Source organism: Rutidosis leptorrhynchoides, chromosome 3, assembly GCF_046630445.1.
Source record: "Rutidosis leptorrhynchoides isolate AG116_Rl617_1_P2 chromosome 3, CSIRO_AGI_Rlap_v1, whole genome shotgun sequence".
In the NCBI taxonomy this organism is placed as follows: domain Eukaryota; kingdom Viridiplantae; phylum Streptophyta; class Magnoliopsida; order Asterales; family Asteraceae; genus Rutidosis; species Rutidosis leptorrhynchoides.
In genome coordinates this window covers 692,637,501-692,655,406 of record NC_092335.1, presented here as the reverse complement: position 1 = coordinate 692,655,406, position 17,906 = coordinate 692,637,501, and the positions used below count along the sequence as shown (strand labels likewise).

Here is a 17,906-nt window from a genome sequence, read left to right as displayed (position 1 = left end):
TCGGTTTACTAATTCTTAGGCTACCAAGCAAAAGGGGCATATTCGGCTTCGATCATTCACCCATATAATGTAGTTTTATTTACTTGTGTCTATTTCGTAAAACATTTATAAAACTGCATATATTCTCATCCCAAAATATTAGATTTTAAAAGTGGGACTATAACTCACTTTCACAGATTTTTACTTCGTCGAGAGTAAGATTTGGCCACTGGTCGATTCACGAACCTATAACAAATATATACATATATATATCAAAGTATGTTCAAAATATATTTACAATATTTTTAATACATTTTGATATTTTAAGTTTATTAAGTCAGCTGTCCTCGTTAGTAACCTACAACTAGTTGTCCATAGTTAGATGTACAGAAATAAATTGATATATATTATCTTGAATCAATCCACGACCCAGTGTATACACGTCTCAGGCTAGATCACAACTCAAAGTATATATATTTTTGGAATCAACCTCAACCCTGTATAGCTAACTCAAACATTACTGCATATAGAGTGTCTATGGTTGTTCCAAATAATATATATACACGGGTCGATATGATATGTCAAAACATTTGCATACATGTCTATGGTATCCCAAAATTACATAATATATTAGAATACATGTATAATACAATATAAGTTAGCTAGAATATGATTTGTATAGAATTGTTACAATATTTCCCGTAGCTACAACAATAAAAAAAAAAAACCAATCTTGTTTTACCCATAACTTCTTCGTTTTAAATCCGTTTTGAGTGAATCAAATTGGTATGGTTTCATATTGAACTCTATTTTATGAATCTAAACAGAAAAAAGTATAGGTTTATAGTCAAAAATATAAGTTACAAGTCGTTTTTGTAAGAGGTAGTCATTTCAGTCGAAAGAACGACGTCTTGATGACCATTTTGAAAAACATACTTCCACTTTGAGTTTAACCATGATTTTTGGATATAGTTTCATGTTCATAAGAAAAATCATTTTCCCAGAATAACAACTTTTAAATCAAAGTTTATCATAGTTTTTAATTATCAAACCCAAAACAGCCCGCGGTGTTACTACGACGGCGTATGTTCTGTTTTACGGTGTTTTTCGTGTTTCCAGGTTTTAAATCATTAAGTTAGCATATCATATAGATATATAACATGTGTTTAGTTGATTTTAAAAGTCAAGTTAGAAGGATTAACTTTTGTTTGCGAACAAGTTTAGAATTAACTAAACTATGTTCTAGTGAGTTCAAGTTTAAACCTTCGAATAAGGTAGTTTTATATATATGAATCGAATGATGTTATGAACATCATTACTACCTCAGGTTTTGTGGATAAACCTACTGGAAATGAGAAAAATAGATCTAGCTTCAAAGGATCCTTGGATGGCTTGAAAGTTCTTGAAGCAGAATCATGACACGAAAACAAGTTCAAGTAAGATTTTCACTCGAAATAAGATTGTTATAGTTATAGAAATTGAATCAAAGTTTGAATATGAGTATTACCTTATATTAGAAAGATAACTTACTGTAAATAAGAAAGATTTCTTGAGGTTGGATGATCACTTTACAATATTGGAAGTAAGCTAGCAAACTTGAAAGTATTCTTGATTTTATGAAACTAGAACTTATAGAATTTATGAAGAACACTTAGAACTTGAAGATAGAACTTGAGACAGATTAATTAGATGAAGAAAATTGAAGAATGAAAGTGTTTGTAGGTGTTTTTAGTCGTTGGTATATGGATTAGATATAAAGGATGTGTAATTTTATTTACATGTAAATAAGTCATGAATGATTACTAATATTTTTGTAATTTTATGAGATATTTCATGCTAGTTGCCAAATGATGGTTCCCACATGTGTTAGGTAACTCAAATGGGCTGCTAAGAGCTGATCATTGGAGTGTATATACCAATAGTACATACATCTAAAAGCTGTGTATTGTACGAGTACGAATACGGGTGCATACGAGAAGAATTGTTGATGAAACTGAACGGGGATGTAATTGTAAGCATTTTTGTTAAGTAGAAGTATTTTGATAAGTGTCTTGAAGTCTTTCAAAAGTGTATGAATACATATTAAAACACTACATGTATATACATTTTAACTGAGTCGTTAAGTCATCGTTAGTCGTTACATGTAAATGTTGTTTTGAAACCTTTAGGTTAACGATCTTGTTAAATGTTGTTAACCCATTGTTTATTATATCTAAATAGTTGTTAAATTATTACATTATCATGATATTATGATATATTAATATATCTTAGTATGATATATATACAGTTAAATGTTGTTACAATGATAATCGTTACATATATGTCTCGTTTCGAAATCATTAAGTTAGTAGTCTTGTTTTTACATATGTAGTTCATTGTTAATACACTTAATGACATGTTTACTTATCATTTATCATGATTAAACATAGTGTATCAATATCTTAATATGATTCATATGTATTTAGTAAGACGTTGTTATAACGATAATCGTTATATATATCGTTTCGAGTTTCTTAATTCAATAAACTCAATTTTATGAATATAACTCATTAGTAAAATACCTAATGAGATACATACTTATCATAATATCATGTTAACTATATATATAATCATATATATGTCATCATATAGTTTTTACAAGTTTTAACGTTCGTGAATCACCGGTCAACTTGGGTGGTCAATTGTCTATATGAAACCTATTTCAATTAATCAAGTCTTAACAAGTTTGATTGCTTAACATGTTGGAAATACTTAATCATGTAAATAACAATTTTATTTAATATATATAAATATGGAAAAGTTCGGGTCACTACAACTTTGGTAGTGAGTTGAGGATCAAGTCTATTGCCAACTCAGGACCAATGGAAGATCCAAGTCTCTCAAGCTGATCTATGTAGCTCTTCATTTTTAGAACATAAGAGCTTACAGATGTCCCCTCTTTCATCTTGCATGCGTGTAACGCTCTAACAGTTTCAAAGCGTTGTTGCCTAGCTTGTTGCTGGAACATTTCCTTTAGCTGCTTAAGCATCTCAAAGGCATCATGATGTTCCAGATCCTTTTGCAAGTCTGGAATCATGGTGGCTAACATGAGGCAAGCTACCTCTGTGGAGTCATCCGTGTGCTTAGTCCAAGCATCTCGGATGCTCTTAGTGGCATTAGCAGGGGGTTCCTCGGGAACGGGTCTATCAAGTATATACGACTCCTTTTCGACTTTGAGCACAATTCTCAAATTATGATACCAGTCTAAGAAGTTCGTATCATTGAGTTTTTTCTTCTCTAAAACAGATCTTAGAGAAAGGTGGTGAACGGGTGTAGTTGCATTGGGTGACATCTACAAAATTAACAAAGTTCTTTTAGTTATTTTAATATTTGGTCCTTTAATAATTGATTACCCTAACTTTCTTAAAAAAATTAATTTGTTAAAGGCTAGAATTCAAGTTACATTTAACCTTGAGTGGTTGGCTGATGCTCTCTCCACTAAGTTTAAATTAACAAGGTAGGTAGCGATTACCAATTGCAAGTCTAATAAAATTTCTATATTTTAATGGGATCCTTAACAACAATTGTCAACTGGTATGTTTAATCCCATCTATGCCTTGGGCATCTTGTGTTTGGCTGATGCTCTCTCCACAAGAAGCACCAATTAAGTTGTCCTATTTAAAACTTATGGTGTTTGGCCCAAGACTGTCATGGGAATCGCGAAACACCATCTCGGTAATCTCAAGACGATCGTGGTGGTTGGCTGATGCTCTCTCCACAACGACGTACAAATGACAAGCGAGTGTCTTAAAAAGGATGGCATAAACTTACATTTTAAAAGGAATTTTGTGTTTTGTATTATTTCAATATGACAAAGCATTTCGTATAATAATTGTTGCATGCATTCAATAATATATTATACGTATACTTTAGATAAAATCATATTTTATATGTTGGTCTTGAGTTTATAGAATCTCTATTTTAGTCACTCACGGCGTGTCCAATTTTAAACTAATATCCTATATTAATATGTATATATCGAGCGCGCTAACTTAAGACCAATTTTAGTTTCTAATAAAACTCATTTTATTTAAAACTTTATACAAGAGTTTGGTTTAAATTTATTAAATTCATAAATTATTAAAATTCATAATTTTAATGTTAACTTTGAGCTTTATGTAAAAACTATTTTTTATTAAAACTCATTTTATACTTTTACGAAAAACCATTTTCAAAATTATATATAAATTTACCAAACTCTTATTTGCGTTTGATTTGTTAAAAAAATTATTTTCTAGCATGCAAATATCCTATATTCAAACATGCAACATACAAACATAAACACAACAATTAATAGGTGCATAGCCAAGCCTTTTCCTTATCGGTTTTCGTGAGCCAAACGAAGGGACCGGGTCAATCTAAGGACATAACAAATATCCATGCTCCATTGTGATGTCTTGAAGCTCCCACTTGCCTAGTCAGCATTTGGTGTTGCAAATGGCTCCAAAATTGCTTAGAACTCCATCTTGAATTTTCTTCATGTCTTGTTACATTTTTATAGATAAAATATACAAGTCTACACTAAGACTTTTACATCTCAAAATTAAACAAAACATGAAAAATAAAATTATTACAAACCATTATAAATGAAAGAATAATTTACAACCCAATCGAATTTCAACACAACCAAACATCACAAAATGGTCTAAAGGCTTTCTATGCACCATGCAACTTAATATATCAACTAGTATATATATAGCAACTTCTATAACCATACATGCATGTAAAAAGAATGGTTGTAGCAAATAAAATAACTAAGTTGCATTTTAGAAATCTACAACTTTTTCTTTTTAGAAAAAAAAGTTGTTCATTTCTAATAATAAGAACAAGTTCTTATTGTATATAACATAAGTTTCTTAACACATGCAAAAGCGGCTCTTGTACCACTGAAGAGGTTTGTATGATTTTTCATAAAACTATTTAGCAGCGGAAGCGCGTACAACAATTTTTAAACCTTTCAAAAACTCCCCACCAAGGATCCAATTGCATGTTGTTAAGAAAACTAAATAATAAATAGTGAGTTTAAAGACTACAACCTTTGAAGACTTTGAACTTTAGAAGTTATGGATGCTAAGGATGTAGGAACCAAAGTAGCCTCCCTCTATCGGTAATCCACACTTGAGCAAAGTTCCAATACCAAATGGATGCTAGTCCTTCTCAACCTTTTAAGACTTAACTTTAACTCCTAAATCTTTTACTTACTAAAAGACTTGCTTAGAAGTTATTTTCATGTAAGAAATGAAAGCACATGGAAACCCTTTTTATTTCATTGTGAATGTACGTACCAATTCTTTTTAAAGTGCAAGTATATGTATATATTCCAAATGTATGTTAGTTTTACTTATTTTAATAAGTGCACTTACACTTAAAATACATAAAGTAAAAGCTAACAAAAATAAAGGTAGACAAGATGATGGCATTAGATTATAATTATTCTTCCACCATCTCCATTATGCAAAGATGGTGTGTAAAGGTGTTCATGATATGATCCACATCATTAATTTAATCCATACATTTGTCATATATATATTTGTCAAACAAATATAACACAATCTTAAATGTTACATGCAACATTACTAGACTATGTGCATATATATTGATACTTCACTACACATAATTATTTCATCCAAATAATAATGTTGTCATATAAATTATGGTTGATTATATTTAAATCACATTTAAATATATACTTGGTATATAATTGCTCTTTGTGTGTGACCCTATAGGTTCATATGTTATTAGTAGTGTAAACATAAGTTGTGTCTTGGGCATTAATAACCAACTAGTCCAACGTAGACGATCAAAGTCGTCTTCATTAGGTCAAGATTGGTCAAATATAATCAAAGTTGGTCAATACCCGACTTGTCCCCACTAGTTTCCGACTTGGCTGATTAGCCCCAACAAGGTCGCGCCCAACTATCGACCTTTACAATGTTCGGCTAAAATTATCAGTTTAAGCTTTTAAAATAAGTTCAAGCAGCAATCTTTCTAGATATACGATTAAAAATGTATGTAGTCCAATCCTTAAATGCAATGACACCAAACCAAGTGTCATCTCCAAGTTGTGATCTTTCTTGATATACAACAATTAATGCATGTAGTACGTACAACTCATAAATGCAAAGAAGCAAAACCAGTTATCCTCCGAGACAATTTTTCAAAGACATACCAACAGTGATCTTTCTTACTCGTATACAGCTTTATATGTGATCGTGCATAAACTAGTTATTAGCTTAATGACGAGTGCTTTGGGGTGTATTTGTGGGGGATTGCTTGGTAGCACTCCGATAATGCGTGCAAACCCAACGGATGTCACCGGGGGTGGCTAGCAAGTGATTGTGAACTCTATCAAATTTTACGTAAAGGATTAGATGATAGAGTTATATCGTGTAATTAGGGCAAATATACATAGATGGATGGATGGACCTTCACGGCACTGCTTGCCAGTTATTACTGGTCTTGCCGAACACAAGTGTTTGTGCCTTATTCATCGGGCTTACCGTTGGGCGCGAACCGTCGAAGTACTTGATTACTTGTAATTAGGGCTTAATTCGGATACGAGTGCGTATCATTAATATAACCAAACCTAGAACCAACATAAGTATGTTTAAGTTTTTGTTAAAACCCATTTTCTCATGCTCTAAAAAAACCATGAACAATCAAAATAAATGTTCCAAAGCAATCTTAACACAGTCACATACGGAGTATCAGTTTAAGCTTTCCAACATTATTTGAAAAATAAACGATTCCACATACTGTCACCGTCCTCTTGGATTCATTAGTTTTCATGTCCATTCTTCAAGCTCTTTTCTCTTCCACCATCGCAAAGAAAACTAAAGTCGTCCCGGCTACAAAATAGTAGTATGCACCATAATAACTACAAAAATACACATAATTAGTACAATAGTAGAATATAAATGTACTTAAGAAAGAAAAGTAATACTTTACGTACTCAGTGTTATCCGGATCATTTTGGGGATCATATTTGTATATTTTAATTTCAGTGTTTTTTGAAATTATGTTTAAACTATCAAGCAAATCCCCAAAGAAGTGATGTTCCGACGACTTATCATACGCCATTTCCTTCTTCCATTCCTACAAAAATTCAATAATGTATATGTATATTTTTTGTATTAAAAAGAACAAAAATATTATTGCAGTAGGGTAGAAAAGGTAACTTTTTTATAACCTGGCCGACCTTCCCCAATTCCTCGTTGGCATCTTGTATCCGATGTTATTGTTGATATCATCTTTGAATTCTTCAAACGTACACTCTCTAATTTGCAAATAAGGTTGTGTGATTAAGTGGTTGACCCTGTTATTAAATTGGTAAATCCAAAATCAACTTTAAATAGCCCATGTATTTTTATTTATTTTTTATTTTTTTTTACAATAGAGAACCTTAAATCATCTCCAAGATAGTATGGAGAAGACTCCAACAGCCACAACATGGCACTCACTAACCTTTACAAAGAATTACAAAAAATTTTTAATATTATGTCAACATGAACATATATCACATTAAAAAATATATAACATGAAAAATTAGTTTAGTTTTTCTTAAAAAAAAAAAAAAAAAAAAAAAAAAAAAAAAACTTACCTATGTTGATTGTTATCAGACCCTTGAAAGAAACGATCTAAGAGAGGGTCTTCCTGCTGAAGAAATTGATTGAGCTATATATTTACAAATTTATTGTTAATATACGAAGAAAAACGAATTGAAAGTTTTTACTGTCAAACAAATGATCTAAAATTTCAACCTCTGGAGCGCCTAGCTGCTGAAGATGTAGATGAATCTGTTTACAAAATTTATTGTTAAGATAGGAAAACAAATGAAAATGTTTTCTGTCAAAAAATTAAAGACATTACCCTTCGATCCCAAAAGTTGAGACTTCTGTTTTGCTCTATCAACATTTCTCGATCTTGCTCCGTCATCACTACTGTTTATAGAAGTTTTGTTAAATTTTTGCCATATATATAAAAATAAAATATAATATAAAATAATAATAATATCAATACCAATAATTAATAATTTAATTATTGGGTCGTTAAAATCTAAAAACTTGGCACTCTTAATTAAATGGTGGTGGCGTTTTAGAGTCGAAAATAATTCTCTTTGGTCCAATGTTATTAGAAGCATTTACGGGAGGGATGGGGGGTTGGGGATTGTTGGTTCTAATAATTCTTCTCTTAAGCATTCTTCAGCTTGGAGCAATATAGTGAAGATTGGTAATGAGCTGCTCAAGATTGACATAAATATAGAATCACTTTTTGAGAGAAAGATTGACGACGGTCGAGATATACTTTTTTGGGAGGATCTATGGGTTGGGGATTCACGGCTAAAGGAGGCGTTTCCAAGGTTATTCAGACTCGACAACGAGGCAGCCCCTTCAATCAAAGACAGGGTTGAGTTCATCGCACTGGTCAAGACCTTTATCGGGCAGATTGCTAGGCGAATTATCACTTCTAATTTCAAGAATCGAAGGCAACGCAAAAATCAGTGAAAGTCTTAGTTCGTGGTGCTGCAAACTTACTAGTAAAGAAGACTACTGCTCCAAAATAATTGCTAGAAAAATTGACGAGCAATGTCTTTCAGGTACTCATTTTTGTGTCGAGACACTTATAAATAATTTACTTCCGCAGAAAATTGGTATATTCATATGGAGAGTCTTGAGAAACAGAATTCCGGACAGGGTTGAGTTAGATAAAGGGGGATCGATCGTGACTCGTTACTTTGTCCTATGTGTAAGGATGTTGTGAAGTCAGTCGATCATGCCTTAATTTCGTGTAAATTTGCAAACGAAGTGTGGTTGGGTACTTGGGTGTATACAAATGGTAGGGTATAGCCTTTCCAACGTGTTCAAGTATCGATAACTTGTTCACTGGTAATCGCAACATTGGGATATCGGGGCTCTCAAGAAAGTATGGCAAGCGGTCGAGTGGGTGTCGGGATATCTTTTATGGAAAAATAGAAATCAAAAAGTTTTCTATAATGATAGTTGGGCATCTTCAAAAGTTATATGTGAGATTCAAGTAAAAACTTTTGAATGGATTACTAATCGTTCAAGACACAAATTGCTTGATTGGCATCAATGACTTCTTCACCCAAGCTCCTTAAGCTTTCTTCATGTTAATAATCGGGATCCGGGTTGAATTTGTAGCTTGGGTCATTCTCATGTTTATAGTTTAAGTCATCAGTGTATTTCTATGTAATTGTATGTGTATTGTTTATGTAAATATCGTATATATATATAGTAGAGGGATCAAATGAAAAAAAAAATTGTGTGAGAACCCTGAGAGCTCAAAAATAACTGAAATTCGAGCAAAAAAAGGGAAATTCGAGCCAAAAAAGGCTATACCTTAATAATAATATAGTAGTTGTGCTTCTCTTTCACTTCCCTTCACTTGACTTTATACATTAAACAAATCTAAATAGAATAATTAATAAAATTTAAAAGTAATATAGTGTAGTTTATTGGAACAAATTACACTACCCTGTACCCTCTAAATCTAAGAGTGCGTTTGTTTGCCTCTTAATGGAATGGTTCAGCACTGAATGTTGAACTATTCAGCATTCAGTGCGTTTGTTTCTAACCTCTGAATGACATATAATGCTGAATGGTTCAGAATTCAGCTCTGAACCATTCAGAGATGAAACAATCTCTTAACCATTAAGAGCCTAAATTATCTATAATATTCTCCTCAAATCATATCCTGATCACCAAACTAACAAGTATATTAAATTTTTTATTCATGTCACACATTAATAGGGTAGTTAGTCAGTTTACATCGCTCATTCTAAATGATTATCAAACAGCTTATTTTCATTCAGAGCAAACCTTATTCAGAGGCTTTGGACCATTCAGATTCTGAATCATTCAGCACTAAATCATTCAGTTTTATCAAACGCACCCTAACTATCAAAATTACCCTTTTTAATCTAATACAGTATACAATAAGTACCATTGATTATTATTTTTTTATCCTCTAATTAGGGTAAAAACACGGGCTACCAACCCCCCCTTTTCATTATATCAACACATACAGGGACGGAGATCAATTAAAGGATATAATTTAGGTATTCAAGAAGCACGATTCTAAGTTTTAAATGGAGATCGATTCATGTTATCAATGAATACAATCTCGATTCAAAAATATGGATTCAAGAAGCACACTAACTAAGATGGATGTTCTTGATAAGGTTTATTATATTATACTTTGTTCTATTTACGTTTAAGGTTTGGTTTGGTTACTATTTTTTACAACAGTTGGATTCCGTTTCTAGAGTGCGAATAAACTTGATTATACATGTAATTTTAATTAAGGTAATTTCTACTCTGGATCAATTCAATTGGCGTTTCTTATCTATCCCTCCTGGTCCACCTACCCTGAACAAATCATCGATTTCATTATTATGGCCATATAAAAGAAACTTAGTATAAAAGCTAAGAACTTGGAGTCTAGTGAATCTCAGACTGGTAGGAAAAGATCTTGCTTGGTGATAGCAATTCAGACCCTTGGGTACTTTGAATCTAGGAAATTGATGTTAACTTTGTGACCTTGTCCGTCCTAGTATATAAACAGTTATGTATATTGTGTGTTATTGTCATATTTGAGATACAGATAATAGATATATGTATACAGTTTGAGATCCACTTTTTGTATCAACTCAAACCAACAAACAATTGGGCAAAAAGCCGAATGTTACTACACTGATTGATTGACTGTTTATGCGTTTTGATAAATTGTTGCTCTGATACACACTCATTTAGTCTATTTTTTACCACTAGCTACTCGACAAAGTCTACATTACACCAAGTATACCCAATCATATCAAAGGGGTATACTTTATAGGACGGTTTATTTGGGTTATATTCCCCCTTTTACCTAAAAGATAAAGGATGATTATCCCTCCATCTCCATATCTCCACATCCAAATTGCTCTTACAACCCACGTGCCTACGAAATTTTAGGGTTTCGTTTCTTCTTTGCACGAATTGGAACGATTTGAATCGTTACTGGCGATACCAAGGTTTGGGTTTCAAATTGTTCGTTTGTTTTGATTTAGCCGTTTTCAGATTTGTTAGGTTTATTTTCTATATTACTGTTACTGTGCTGTCACCGGAACAGTGTATTATTGCATTCGACCTAATATACGATTTCGAGTTTTAATGGGATTTCTTTATGTTGTCTGTTGATAAGTGTAACAAAATTTGTAACTTATGCTACCCTACCACCATAACATGTTCAAGCTAAATACGATTTTTTATTTTTTGCTTAGCTTAAAATATTTGTTGGAACAGAGCAGTGTTTTTTGAAGTTTAGATTAATTTAGCGACTTGACATAAAAAGAGACTATAAATAACTTCTCTTTGTTGGTTTTTATTCATGATGGTACTTATTACGTTTTGTTTCTTTCTCTGAAATATATGTATGCTGAATCAAGCTTGAATGCACTAGCTGTAAATAAGTTTGTGAAAGAGAATCAGAAATTGGCTATGGAATCATTAATTTGCTAAATTAGTGTAAGAAGTTGGAAAATGTGATTATGTAAGTTGTTATTTCATTTGCACATAGAAGGGTTAACTGTTGTAGAGTTTTTTAGAGGTTTTTGGTTGTCTAATTGATAAATGTGTTGTGAATCTGTACTTGAACATGTTAATGTGTTGTAACCGAATGTGTAGCACACCTTAGACTACTATCGTGGGACTTGTACAGCTGCCACATACTTACATGACTCAACCGGGTTGAATGTTGAAGTTTCGTCTACACGCCTTATATTGTAAGCCTTCATAAAATGTTTCCTATTTTAAATGTTTCAATTAGGCAAATACCATTTGTGTTTTGCATACTGCTTCTTATGGTGACTGCTTAATGGTAGACGATTGTTTAATGTGCAACTATCCTATATGAATTTAAAGAACCATGAACTACCATCATTGCCCAACCATGTGACGCTCTCATATTACAGACTGATTTCAACAGTCATCAAATATTTAATAAAGTTATTTATAAATGTTAGTTGTCACTATTATACTCTTTGGATTTATATATGTTGAAGTTTATGCAGCTTATGTCTTATGATCTATGTGTAGTTCTATATGTGGAGTTGTGGACATAGCAGCAAACGCCATACACTGATGATGTTTAATGTATGATAAGGTTTTTGAAAAAGAGTTTTCGGAGCTGGTCTTGCAATAGACAAGAAATGGGTCGTCTCTTACCAGAACAAGCTGCAGCCATCATCATTCAAATGAAGGAATAAACTTTTGGTAACCCTTTTATAATCCCCCTTATAAACGAATCGTGTTTAAGGTATATAGACAGTGAACGTAATTCACCGCAGCAACGCGCAACCACCACTTCACCGCAGCAACGCGTAACAACTTCACTCTGTTCAACTTGAGCACAAAGGTACACAACTGTTTTTATTTTTTATTTTTAAATATATTTACATTGACGGGTTGTGTATGCAAGGTTGAAGAACTCGGAACTCGTGGAGTTCTCGGGGACAATTTTTAGGAGTTCTCGGAGAACTCGGGGAGAATTCGGGAGCTCGGCTGTTGACTTTCGTTGAATTTTAATATATATATATATATATATATATATATATATATATACATATATATATATATGTATGTATGTATGTATATGTATGTATGTATGTATGTATGTATGTATGTATGTATGTATGTATGTATAAATATTAGGCTTTGACTGAGATTTGACCGAGAAATTCAATAAAATCGGATATTGAACCGAGAAGTTGACCGAGAAGTCCGAGAAATCGGTCGTTGACCGATTTTTTTGCCGATTCATAAACGAGAACTCGCCAAACTTCTGAATCCGAGTTATCGCCGAGTTCTCGCCAAACTCGCTATGTTGTACACCACGGTAATGATTCGTTACCATTATGTTGTATGAATCATGGATTGAAATAGGTTGTTTTGGGTTAGTCAAATGGGTCAACAGTCGCTTAAAGTGTATAGAAACGCTTACGACCTTCTTAACGGTATAATAATAATACCTTGATATCTCTAATCAAATCCGATATATTGATTGTTTCTGTAAACTTATATTGATAAGTTCATATGTGGAGCTAATTTAGCATGTTCAAATACAATATGATTGAGTTGTTTTGTCTTTGTGTATGATTTATTTTTATATATATTGGGTAGGTATCGTATGTAAGCGATCACCTGCCTCTGTTGGCAAATGGCTGCCTCTGTTTCTATGTTTTGTTTTATGTTTTTTTGGGAGTAGGTCCAACCCCTTTGGCAATCTACAGTCATAAACTGCAGGTCCAACCGATTTAACAACACCATCTGAACAAAGCTGAACGATTAACAACGAAAAAACACTCTCGGACAATGAACAACAGAGAGTCTTATACCCATCACCAGGTAAAAAAAGGGTTAGCTTTCTATTCGTGAAACACTAACGATTTCGATGTCAGATGAAGAAACCAGATCCTCCAAGAAAAAGAAATAATGATGTGGAGGAAAGTAACTGCAGCAACATATTTACCCTGAACAGGTTTAGTCTACGACTCTACGCTTTTGATCAACAATATTGTTATATAAGTACCACCTGTAATTAATCAATTGTATACTTTTGGTAAGACGCTTTTATTTATTAACTACACCCTGGCGGAACTCAACTGCAGGTATATGTACAACTATTGATGACGCGAGTCATCCCGACGCAACACGAGTGCCTTTCACTAGTTTATCTCAGAGGGGCTAATTATAGAAAAAAAAGAATGTGAACAGACAAAATAGATTGAAAGGATTGAATGGGTCATAGATAGTGTGTCACTTCTATCGGTTTCATGTTTTGTAGTTTTCTTTTGGTTTCGTAGTGTGTCACTTATGTTTGTAATTGGGTTTGGTTTGAATTAGGTTAGGTGAGGCTCGGTATAGATAGTCTCATTTATTAGCCGCTTTCTAGGTACGAGCCTCATTGGTGTTTTGTCTCTTGTATCTCTTGTTGAATTCGTTTTCTTTTGGAAAACGATTTCCCTTTTTATACTGTAATAGTCATCGTTATTATTTTTTCTTGAATGATACAGATGTTGATCGAAGATGAACCAGAGAAGTACCAGTCACAGTCTTCTAACTGCATCAAGACTGAGGTTGAACCAGATAGCCTTGAAGAGCTTTACAAAAAGGTCCATGCTGCTATTCGTGATGATCCTTGCCCCCAAGAAGTTGTTTCCGTGGAATTGATTGTAATGCAAGACTTTCTTTTATCTCTTTTTCAATTCAATTGTGCTTAGTTCTACGGATATTGGATGATGTACGTGTATGTGATTCTGCATGTTGTTGCATTTAGTAATGTGTGTGTGTGTGTGTGAATTGTGATCATAAATTAGGTTTGTTTATTAGAAAAATGTAGTATAAAGTACGCTGGTTTAGTTGTAAGTTCAGGATATCATATTTGAAGGCGTCAAGTAGCAAGCTGATATTAATAAACAACCTTGAAGACACCCTACTTTGGGTACACGATGAACTCATGACCAACAAGCACGTATAGGAGACTATGAGTTGCAGTGAGGCTAAATGGCGTTTTGAGATAAGCCCTCTGAATTTACGAGTGAGTATCATAGTCTTGATTAGTTGCATATGGAAAGGCGTTTTTTTTCCCCTTGTGAAGCTGTTATGTTATAGACCAAGAAAAAATTGTCACGGTATGAGGAAAGTTGCTCATATTAGCTATAACATCGATCAAAAACCATGGATTGAATGCTTTTTCCTCAAAGGTGTCAGTTGCCATTGAGACATATAAGCTATACCATAAATCGAGACCGTGATTTCTATGATTTTTTTTGCGTTTATTTCTAAGGCAGACTAACGAGTGACTAATGGCATAATATTGAATACTATGTGTCTTGATTTTAAACATAATCCGAGCACAAAGAGTTATCAGTTGTTACGGAAGAGAAAATGCCTATAGTAATGGGATCCCGGAAGTCACTTTTGAAAATGAGAACTAAAAAAGAAGTTGGATCAAATGAATGTGGGTTCAAAAGAACTTGACCTACTGGTTGTCACTGGCAGATGGAACTCGACCTAGTTCAAAGGAACTTGACCTACTGGTTGTCACTTGTCACTCGCTGATAATGATAGTGACTCCTAACGATAAGCAATGGTTATGTGTTTGTGTAAAATTGTGCAATCTAACCAAAAATTGTGTGTTTTTTATTGTTTCATACAGAAATTTTTTCTACAGGGGTTGAAAAAAAAAAAAAATTAAAAGCGTAACAATTTTTTTGGGCAAAATATGGAAGGTTTTGAGTAAAATATGGAGGTTTTTTCAGTGGCGGAAATAGAATTTTTTTTACCGGGGGCAAAAAAAAATTAAAAGCGTAGCAATTTTTTTGGCAAAATATGGATGTTTGTGGATAAATTTTGAAGGTTTTGGGTAAAATATGGAGGTTTTTGGACAAAATCCTGAGACTTTTGGACAAAATATGGAGAATTTGAGGGCAAAATATGAAGACTTTTAGACAAAAAAAAAAAAAAATCTACTGGGGCAAAATAAAAAAAAAATCCAAAATTTGCACTAAAAATTCCAATCCACTATGGGCGCATAGGGATGGCAATGGGCGAGAAAAAACCCGTGACCCGCGGGTACCCGATCCGCGATGGGCGGGTAAAATCATTAAATCTTACCTGCGGGCACGGGTACGGGTAAAAATTTATACCCGCCGATGGGTCACGGGCGGGTCGCGGGTATATACTACCCGTTGCGGGTAAAACCCGACCCGTGAATACATGAGACTTTTCTTAATATCCACTAATTAATACCTACAATTTTGATTAAATTTAAAAGTTATATTACTAGTATTTGAATAATGATTAAATATATAATATTATATACAAGTAAAAAAGTTAATTTTTACGTCATTATACATATAGCTTGTACATATGATTTTATAATTAATAAAATTATTTGAATTTTCTAATAAAAAGTTGTATATTAATATTACCCGAGGGTTACCCGCGGGTCACGGGTATTCGTGGGTCACGGGCATGGGCGAAAAGGTTTTACCCTTGGGCGGGTAACGGGTCTCAACGTGCAAAAAAGAAACCCGACGGGCGGGTCGCGGGTATATAGAACCCGTGCCCGTTATCCGCGGGCGCCATCCCTAGGGCGCATGCTCCCGCTTGTCCCTTACTACTTCCGCCCCTGGGTTTTTGGGTAAAATATAGAGGTTTTTGGGCAATACACTGAGACTTTTGGGCAAAATATAAAGAATTTGAGGGTAAAATATAAAACTTTTGGAAAAAAAAATCACTGGGACAAACTAAAAATACAAAATTATTACACAAAAAATTTTGAATCCACTGGGACGGATGCCCCCGCTTGTCCCTTACTAGTTCCTCCATCTTTTCGTCTTAACATGTATAGTTTTCATTCAAACTCATAAGAACTATTATTGCCTTTTTTCATTGCCTTCTTAAGAAGTCAATCCTATAAATCTATTCAACTACCCAAATTTAAAATGAAAAGTATGGAGTGCTATCAATAGTCAGATACGATGCAAGTGAACTAATTTATGAGCAATTAAAGTTTATACTTACAACATTCTCATTCTCCCGGTAAAAGTAACTTGTGGGAATTTAACAAAATCAACATCCACTTTTGCAACCGATATGATTGATGGGTAAGGAATACAATAGATCACATTGTTAAGATGTTTATATCCTATCCTACTATACATTAAAAAAGTTTTTTATTAGCTAATAAATATTTTTTAAAACATCTTTATAACCCTTAGATCAAAAAATTACTTTAACCTACCCCTTAATCCAATGGCTCATATTCATCATCCATCATTTCATTATTAGCTAATAAATCATAAAATTATTTTAAACTACCTAAAATACCCATATAAGTGAACCACGCACGGGGTATTGAGGAGTATTTCATCGATGCCTCCAATCGTAAACGGATTGTAAATAAAATATCAATCGTATAACACCATGCTCCCAGTTTCATCATCATCATCATCATCATCATCATCATCTACAACGAATCGATGTAACAATCATCATCTTGAACGCAACAGCCCTAATGGCTCTCTCTATCATAATCTTGATGGTTCAATCATAATTTGTTAAACAAACCCTCTTCTTTTTCACCCATTTTTCACGTTGTTCTAAAATACGTAATGAGGGTTCTGTAATCACAACCTAGCATCCATTGTCACACTCCTTAGTCCTCCTCACAAATTAATCACCACCATCTCCAATCGTGGCCAGCAGCGCTGTCGTGGCAAAAACCCCCGTTTCCAGTCACCGGATAGCTCCACACGCCGCCAAAACTACAGCTTCCACACCAGCAGATTTTAGTGTTGATTTCTTTGTTCGTTGTATAAGTGTGTATATTTGTTTGTGTTGCAAGTGAAGGCGGTGTTGTGAATGACGGAATTGATTTTTCGATTTTAATATTTTCAGTGTTTGTGCATTAACGTGGAAGCGTCTTTTAATTTCTACCAACCTCACATTTTTCAGTTGAAATCTGTAAACTACAAAGGATTTAGTTGACTTAAATTGTAAATTTAGGTATGAACCATTCCATTATAAAATCCAAGTATTTGATTTGTGTATTTTCAATAATTATTTTGTAAACCCTCATTCTGCCATAGTTGACTGCCATATAACAATGATTTGCTTCGTTACATTAGTTTCAGCTCTATATGGATAAGCAATTCGTTAATTGTTGCGACTTTGTTGCACATTTGAAATGGTTCTATAAGTATTTTCTTTCATGTAGGCAAGGTGTTCGTTGAAATGAGTTATATGAAATTGTTCATTAAAGGTTAGTAAGTTTATTTTGAAAGTATTGTAATTTGAATAACTACTTGCATCTTTGTTTTTGTT

The 17,906-nt window shown here is 33.3% G+C and overlaps 2 protein-coding genes across 2 annotated transcripts; both read right to left on the bottom strand.

Annotated features, from left to right (window-relative positions):
- Positions 1-2,788: 2,788 nt before the first annotated feature.
- On the bottom strand, positions 2,789-3,310 carry LOC139902747 (uncharacterized). Its single transcript, XM_071885349.1, has one exon. The coding sequence runs from the start codon at positions 3,308-3,310 to the stop codon at positions 2,789-2,791; it is 522 nt and encodes a 173-aa protein (XP_071741450.1).
- Positions 3,311-6,697: 3,387 nt separating this feature from the next.
- Positions 6,698-7,953, bottom strand: LOC139902746 (uncharacterized). Its single transcript, XM_071885348.1, has 7 exons — positions 7,888-7,953; positions 7,779-7,814; positions 7,619-7,692; positions 7,420-7,482; positions 7,208-7,333; positions 6,971-7,113; positions 6,698-6,895 (listed from the first exon to the last, which is right to left on the bottom strand). The coding sequence occupies exons 1-6, from the start codon at positions 7,951-7,953 to the stop codon at positions 7,041-7,043; spliced, it is 438 nt and encodes a 145-aa protein (XP_071741449.1). The 3' UTR covers positions 6,698-6,895; positions 6,971-7,040.
- Positions 7,954-17,906: the final 9,953 nt, after the last annotated feature.